Source organism: Nyctibius grandis, chromosome 2, assembly GCF_013368605.1.
Source record: "Nyctibius grandis isolate bNycGra1 chromosome 2, bNycGra1.pri, whole genome shotgun sequence".
In the NCBI taxonomy this organism is placed as follows: domain Eukaryota; kingdom Metazoa; phylum Chordata; class Aves; order Nyctibiiformes; family Nyctibiidae; genus Nyctibius; species Nyctibius grandis.
The window spans coordinates 66,022,891-66,031,690 of NC_090659.1; the positions used below are offsets into that span (position 1 = coordinate 66,022,891).

The 8,800-nt window shown below is 45.5% G+C and overlaps 1 protein-coding gene across 1 annotated transcript in view; it reads right to left on the minus strand.

Annotated features, from left to right (window-relative positions):
• IPO5 (importin 5) overlaps positions 1–8,130 on the minus strand; it is a 46,836-nt gene extending 38,706 nt beyond the window's left edge. The window contains exons 1-2 of the mRNA XM_068425001.1: positions 7,906–8,130; positions 2,888–2,968 (exon numbers count right to left, since the gene is read on the minus strand). Coding sequence (XP_068281102.1) covers positions 2,888–2,968; positions 7,906–8,010 — 186 coding nt within the window. The 5' untranslated portion in view covers positions 8,011–8,130. The remainder of the gene's footprint in view (positions 1–2,887; positions 2,969–7,905) is intronic.
• Positions 8,131–8,800: the final 670 nt, after the last annotated feature.

Genomic DNA, 8,800 nt, shown 5'->3' on the forward strand with positions numbered 1-8,800 from the left:
TAAAATATTAGAAGACTGACAAACGCAGACTGATTGCAAAGTAAAAAACACAAGTAACAAGGCATACAGAAAGACACAAGATCAGCACTACATGAATTAGCTCCTGGTTACTGTTACTAGCTTAGAAAAAAATCCCAAATTCCCTAAAGCAAATTCAAATGTTTGAAGGAGTGACAAAGAAGCAATTGACTTCTAATAATAAATGGCATATTTTCCTCAGCAGATATCCACCTATATATGAAACTTGCCATTGTCAAATTAATTATGACAAACATGGCCGGATTAATGGCAGCTCTGGGGCTGTTTCTTCTGCCTTAAGGAAGTATATATTTTTCACACACACCAAAGGCTCTTTTAAGTATTACAAGATATGTACCCAAATAAGCATTTTAAAATCCTGCAACTTAGCGGCTATAGCTTTTAACGAGAACAGGAACAATATAAAGTATACATCCCCAAAGAAGAACTTCCAACTACCAATGAAGCACAAAAAAGCAGAATTCTCTCCTAATATTGGATTCTTCTGCATGTCTAAATTACTGAGGTGCTCACATACAATTGGAATGTCAAAGGTATTAACATAAAAAGTAGTCATAATACTCAAATTTCAACATACCGCTTCTTATTTATAGAATTTACAGTGCTTTAAAAAAGTTCTATGATTTTACGGATGACGGAATCAAGCACAAGAAGAAAACCAATTTGCTGAGCAGGGCAGCAGCAGAATTATGAACAGAAATCCAGATACCACATTTTCCACTGGCATTCAAAGTGTCCAGGTAATCCTACACATTTTGTAAGAAAAAGACTGACCATCTTATATAGCACAGTCACAGTGATCTTTACATTTGTTTTACTGTTTCTTGAGGAAAACATGCATGGATGGAAGCAATCAATATTTAGTACACAGTCCAAAGCTGGACTTGCACAACCTCATTTGGGGATCCATCCCCATGTGCAATTCAAAGCACGCAGTGCCTAAGCTCTGCATACAACTCAAAGGCAGAACTGTGGTGCATCAGAAGTCCATGGGCTGCCTTCCTTCCCCTCCAAATGCTGAACAGGAAGCTGCCCACAGCAGTAGTTTTCAGACTGAAAAATGCAACCCCTTCATGTGACAATATGAAGAGGGGGAAAAGAAAGGTTGGAGCCCTTTAAGAGGGCTGAAAGTACAGCAGAAAGAGTTTTACATGGCATTTGCTATTGTATTTCACAGGGCTCGAAATTAGTCAGCTATAAACTAGGACACAATTGAAAACTGCCAATCTAGAGTTAACCAGCAAGAAAACAAATGCAGGAGAAAATGCAGAATTTCTGTTCCTCTCTAAGATTTAGGTGGTAAATCAAAATTGCAATGGAACAGCCTCTTAACACCTGAGACACATCTTGAGATTAAAAATCATCAAATAAACTGTGAATATATACCACCTTTCTATTCAACCCTTTAAAATGCAGCTGCATAGGAAGGAGTCCTAACTTCAAAACAGCAAGACTATACGTTCAGGAAGTTGGAGACATAGGCTCAAGCACCTCCTCAGCCTGAGGTGTATAAACTCGCGTATTATCCGGCACAGAGGTGTTTTAACTGCTAAGTCAGACGCTTCCCTCCACTTCTGTGGACTGTGTTACTCTGCTATCAGGAAGGTATAAAATGAGAACAGAAGGAAAAGGTGATTATTTCCACAGTTTAGGCATTTGGTTAGGAAAAACCTGTTACACAGTTAGTTTTTAAAAGTTATTTCTGATCTAGCTTAATGTTTTCTTCCATATCAAATGCTAGGGGTCCCGGGAGCAGCATCTGCTCTACAGCTTTCTAGCATTTGAAACATCTCAGAGGAGCAGGAGGGAAAACTACACAGCTCTTAGGCCACCAGTGGCTAGTACAATATTGAAGAATTCTGTCAGAACAACACTGCTTTGTATGTAGATAAGCATCAGTATTAGCAAGCTGATACTTTCTGAGTATTATAAGGCACAAATAGCATCTATCTCTAAATTGAATACAATCCACCAGAAGAGATCATTATCCAGAGAGAAATAGCACACTTATACTCTCCTTATAATATTGTTCAGAAATTCTACATGCTACATTGTTCCGTTGTTCAGTAAAACTCTAGATTTGAAAAAAAAAAAGTCAAATGTTCTTACTTTTAAGTGACTCTGAAGTTTGTAATATCTTGAAAGCTTAGCAATTCTTCACTCAGCATATCCAAGTGAATAACGGTTTTACCAGTAAGTACTACACCTGATTGCTAAAGTGTGTGAGCCTTTACAAAATTAAGGAATAACTAAAAGGCACACTTATTGTATGCCCACAGAAAAGTTTTATATAGTGCTTAGGCTGCTCTCTGTTCACTCTATAACACTGCTAGATGACTTATCCTCCCCAAATAGGACAAAATACAAAAGCCATCTCAATAAACATGCAAAACAATGGCTACCTTATCTCCCCCCGGTTCTGACTTGAGAAGAACAAGAAGTTTCAGATCAGACATAAGCTTAATTCAATTAGGCACAGGACCTCAAAATGGAAAGCATTTCTGTACTGTAACTTGAAGGAACATCACAGTTAACAGTCATATATTAGTTACACATTTTAAGGAAAGAACTCATTCATTAAGCAAAACACACAACGAGAAAATAATGGAGATCTAAGCAGTCACTTAAAAAAACCTACTTTTGAAACTAAATATCCCACATCAAAAGTCTCAGCTAGTGAACTTGACATGCAACAAACTAGATGAGCGGTCCCTCTACAAACTTGCAGTAAATTCAGATGATTCAGTTAATGCCCAGCTTGCTCATTTATCCCAAAATGACTGTCGCTGATTTCTTCCTCTCAAGTTCCCTTGAAAATCTGCAGAACTCAACGATTATTGAGACATACCTCTTCAGCAGCAGCAGTATTCCTGATTGCTTGTAGGAGGAATGTGATCTTAGATTGACCTGGAATATTCTCATATGTCTCCTGCATAAAAAGAGATGCAGCTTATTGTAAACAATTACTAGAAAGCATGTGTTAAGCATTAATATGAATGGACTTTCCTTTTAAACCAGCTTCAGTATCCATCCAGTTAATAGAAAATAACATAGCAAAAAAAATAAACCTATCAGAATAAAAGTATCTGACCCATTCTAAAATCACAAGTAAAGTCTTAGTTACCTAATAAGACCTGCCATATTGGAATGATGTACATAGTCAGCACTGGTGAGGCTGCACCTCGAATACTGTGGTCAGTTTTGGGTCCCTCACTACAAGAAAGACATTGAGGTGTTGAAGCGAGTCCAGAGAAGGGCAACGAAGCTGCTGAAGGGTCTAGAGCACAAATCTTATGAGGAGCGGCTGAGAGAACTGGGGTTGTTCAGTCTGGAGAAAAGGAGGCTCAGGGGAGACCTTATTGCTGCACAGAACTACCTGAAAGGAGGTTGTAGCGAGGTGGGTGTTGGTCTCTTCTCCCTGGTAACAAGTGATGGGACGAGAGGAAACAGCCTCAAGTTGTGCCAGGGGAGGTTTATATTGGATATGAGGAAAAATTTCTTCACCGAAAGGGTTATGAAGCATTGGAACTGGCTGCCCAGGGAAGTGGTGGAGTCACCATCCCTGGAGGTATTTAAAAGACAAGCAGATGTGGTGCTTAGGGACATGGTTTAATGGTGGACTTGGCAGTGCTAGGTTAATGGTTGGACTTGATGATCTTAAAGGTCCTTTCCAACCTAAAACAATTCTATGATTCAGTTCTTTTTTTGAACCTTTTTACAGCCTTTGCAATGTCATGAGGCAGTCACACATCTCAACTACATGTTTTGAATATGAACTTTAAATTTTTAAACTCCTGCCTGAATTTCAGAAGGAAAGACTACTTAGTTTCCCCCTTAGGAAAACCCTTAATAAAATGGAAAGTCTAATGAGAAGTTCAGTTATGTTGTCTTACACACTTCCGGCGTGCAGCTCGTTCACTATGGGTTTTTAAATTAGTTTGTTACTTAGAAGCTAGAGTGAGCACACAGCAAAATAACTTTTGCTATCCAAAACATGGTCTATGTGAGCATTTTAAAATAATGAATGCTTTTTTCTAATATACTACACCTACGTAGGTAAGAGCAGGAGAATTACAAGCTGAAGAACAATCACTTAAAACACTGAGAAATACTTCTATACTTACTAACTCTGAAAGAGTTATTTTTTGTGGACACAATCTTGAAGACAAATGACTCCACCCTTTCCAAATATTCACTATCCCATCCTGAACTTGGGAACCAGCCTACTACACAAAGCCCACGTTCATTTCAATCAGTTCCCTGCCTGCCTACTTCCCATTCTTACCATTGCAGCAGTTCTTACTAATACTCTAGCAAATTTACACACCTTGACAGTATACCTGCTATTTTCAGTACAGTAGTTTTCCCATCATACATGTAATATTAGACATAGTCTTCCTCCACTTTCTGCACCTGTTTCCTAGTAGGCCTTGTTCATGGACTCAGTTCTTACTTCATATTCTCTCTAGCTGATAACATATGCTCACAGTCAATGAGACTCTGAATTGTCAATGAATCCCTGCATTTAATCTAATCATTTAATGGAGATTGAAAAATTAAATGAGGTTTAGGGTCAGAACAGAAAGTCTTCTCAGACTAACCATCTCCATGAATGTATATATTTACATTGCACTATTATCTACAAATATAAAGACAAATACAGAAACAAGAAGTTTCCCTAAACACAGGCCCAGTATGGACCTGAAGCACTGTAAAAACTTGCTTCCCTCATGCCTATTCTGTTGACAATGAAATTCTATTTTGAGTTGTTTCAACTCACTAGAAATGGCAGCAACCAATCCAGTTGTTCATAGGCATAATTCTGTCAGTTCAGTAAACAGGATTCAGAGGATGCTAAAGAGCACCAGGGCAAGGTAGGCAAGAGGAACACATGGCCAAAACCAGAACCTTCCCCCATGCTGGTGAAGGACCACTTTGCTGGCTCCACCCATCTTACTACCAGCCTTGGCTAGACTCTAACTATCTACCTGGATCCTGCTACGTCTTCACTGTATTCTTTTAGTTCACAACTAGTTCCCCAGCTGCCTTATACAGAGGTACAAATTTCTCACATGGCATGACTAACCTTCAGAATACATTCAAGCAAATATCTGTTATCTACACTTTTATACTCATGTTCTTCCAAACCTAAGAAATATATTCTAAAAAAAGAGCATAAAATCACTGAGACAAAGTTTCTCTATGAGAAGACAGACACACAAATAAGAGAAAGACAGGCTTTTACAGTCAACAGACAACATTCCAGTAATTTTTAACGGGCAATAAAATGAATGAACGAGGTTTCAGCAAACTGGTCAGAATAAGTTATGAGTGTGCTATCACATACATATATACTCAAATAAAAACAGGTTTTAGGTGATTAGACTTTCCTCCCCGCCTTCTGTTTTCTACAGCTTTTATACATCCCCACCTAAACAGGCTATGACTCTACATCCCCATCAAGTCTGGTCTTCAACGTAACAGCCCTCATCCTAACTTCAATGACCAGACCTATTAGAAACAAGCCAAGTCTGTCTCCTTCAGCTCCCTGTCCATCCATTTGTCATTCTCACTGGTTTTCATCGGACACAAATGAAAACCTGCTATTCAATTTACCTGCAGTTATTTGAATCCTTATAGCATGCAATATTGCCTTCCAACAGTAAGTACACTTAAAAAAACCTGATTGGGCTATGCAGATGTTTAAGATCAAATATGAGTCCTGTATGATTTTAGTAAGCAAATATTCTAAAGGCCATGCAATACTTTCCTTTCACCCAAAGAAACCTTACTTCAAGAAACAGACAACTTAAAAAAAAAAAAAGAAGTCAATCTACCTACACTAGAGAGATTTGTGTTTCTAGGTACAAGTTCATTAACCCACCATGAAGATGACAGAGTTGGGATCTTCACTTCCATGCATGGTGGAAGAATGAGACACAGCAGGCATAAACAGAAAAAAGGAGGTTCAGACCTCTTTGGCTCTAATGAGGACAGTCAAGCAGGAGCGGGTTGCTCAGAGCGCTTGTACAGTCTCCATTCTTGGAGGTTTTCAAGACCCAATAGGACGAAGCCCTGAGTGACCTGATCTGACCCGAGAGCTGACACTGGAGATTGCACTACAGGCCTCCTGAGGACCCTTCCACTCTGAATGATCCTAAACCATAAAAATACTTCCAATACACCTTGGAAGTATGCTGAAACCAATGCCAGATTCATTGCAGTTAAATAAGTAAAAATTATACTACTTGCTTGTATCTACATATGAAACTAATGGACTTGAAAAGCTTGGTAATCTATCGTGACAATTAAGATTTCTTATTCTGATTGACCATACTGCATATGTATCTATGAAGATGAAACAAACTCCAACTCAGTTCCAACAAGTTTCTGACAGAATATGCCAGTTGTAAGAATCTTAAGTTTTAGACTTTCTTTTCCAATAATGTTTTATTTCACAGGCATTGTGACATAGCTGTCCAATAAATTTGCTTTGTTACAATTTTAATAAAGTTCAAAAAAATTGTGAGAAATGGTCTTATGTTACATTCAGGCAGCTGAGAAGAGAAGGAACTCAGTTCCCAGGGAATGGCCTCCATTCCATCCCTGTGTGCAGGAGTGTGGGAATAATTCTTGCTGCTTCTCTATAAAGTGTTTGTAGTATTCAACATTGAACTTTGCTGGGTTCCTAAAAATGTGTGTCTCCCCTCTTTCTCAATCCCGAATTATATTTCAGGAATTTTCACGGCAGCATCAGGAACAATAATACTTTTTATTCTTTGCCAAACAATGTGCTGAACTCTGCTGACCGCTGAAGTGATGAGAGTGATAAAAGACCCGATGCAGCCATGCAGTGGGAATTCATGCTAAACCTAGACACTAGTGTGTAATTCAATGGGAGAGATTCCCCACCAGGCTTGACAATGGAGTCTTAAGCATGACAGAGAGAAAGAATTAACGTGGCTTAGCCATCACAAAGAATTTTAGCTGAAATAACACATCTGAAAAGTTTTTGCTGATAACAGAGAAACTCAGTATATTGAAAACGCTTCTTTTAGTGAAATATTTCTTAGCTGATGAAACACTTGAATACACGGCCCGTTCCGAAGTTAAAAACCAAACTAGTGTGGAAAGAGAAGAAGTGCTGGGCGGCTGCGGCCCCTCTCCTGCCCCCGCGCAGTCGGCACGGACCCTCCGCGAGGGCCGCTTGGGGAGGGCAGAAAGGAGGGTACAAGTGCACCCACCCCCGGGGCCCGGCGGAGCGCTTCCATCACGCCCCTCCGAGCCCACGAGGGCAGACACCCGCCCTGACCTCGTTTGGGTCCCCCCCCCCGCCCCGAGCCACCGAGGACCGGCCCCACCACCCGCCGCCGCCGGCCTGGCCTCCCCTCCCCGGAGGAGCCGCGTTCCGTCAGGCCGGCCAGCCCGGGCGGAGCCAGCCCAGGCCCCGTCTCGCCATGGACAACGGGGAGAAACAGCCCCCGGGGGGGCTCCACGCGGGCCCGGCGCGGGGAGCGGACAGGGGGCGGCCGAGGGCCGAGCGGTGCCAGACACGCAGGGCCGCGCGGGCAGGGCGGGTGAGACCCCTCGCGCCCTCACGCGCGCGCCAGCGGCCGGAGCGGCCCCCGCGCCCCGTCGGGGAGAACCGCCGCAACCGCCCGGCTTCCCCGCGGAGGGCCGGCACCCACGGCGGGCGGGAAGGGGCGGGCGGGAAGGCCCGGGCCGCCCCGGCAGCAGCTGGTGCCGCTGCTCACACGTGGGGCTCGGCTGGCCCCGCCGCCTCCCTGCCCCCCTCCCTCCGGCACGGTCTGGGAGGTCTGACAGGCTGGCTTGGCGCCCAAGGCCGGGGCTCGGCGGACCCGTTACCTCGGCCTGCTTGCGGACCGCATTGTCTGGGCTGAGCAGGTTGCCCAGGAGAAGATAGAACTGCTGCTGCTCCCGCTCCGCCGCCGTCGCCGCCGCCGCCGCCATTGCTGCGAAAGGGAAAGAGAGCGAGGCCGGCCGGGCGGGGACAGAGAGGCGGGGAGGGGGGAAGCCGGCCCCGCCGCCAGCGGAGGGACAGGGGGCGGAGCCGCCGCCGCCGCGCTCTGCTCCCGGCTCCCCCCTGGGGCCGAGTGCGCCAGCCGCGTTCTAGAACGCTCCCATTGGCTGCGACGCACGCGGCCTCGCCCCCGATTGGCTTGCCTTCTCTCTGACGGCATAGCGAGTAGGGGCGAGGCGGGGAGGGGGGGTGGAGAGCAACTGAACGACTGTCCCTGAACGGGGCGGGGCGGAGGGGGTGTCTCCTCTTGTCTCGTTGGTGCGTCCCCGGGTCGGAGGTGGGAGGCGAAGGCGGGGAAGCGCAGGGAAGGGCACTCTCATTGGCGGGTGGCTCTGGCAATCTCGGCGGGATTGGTGAGAGGCGCGCCGGGACGGCGAGCTGCGGCAGGGCGGTGGGGGAAGGGAGGGAGGGAAAGCGCGGGAGATTGCAAGGCGTCTCCTCGCGGGGTGCCGCCGCCTCCTTCTGCTGCTCGGTGTCGTCGTGCTGCGCCGCCCTCTGCGTGCTTTCCCCCCCCCCCGAGGGCGGTGGGGGCAGAGGTGTCCGCCAGCCGCGGCCGCCGGAGCCCTGCGGGGGGGGCCGTCTGTGCGTGACCTCACGGGGCGGGTGACGGCACCGAGGGCGGTGACGCGGCCGGGTCTGGGCGGCGGTTTGCTGAGGTGACGGGGGGAGGGGGGGTGACAGCGATCGTGGGCTCGTACAACGCGGGAGAAACGACGCGGC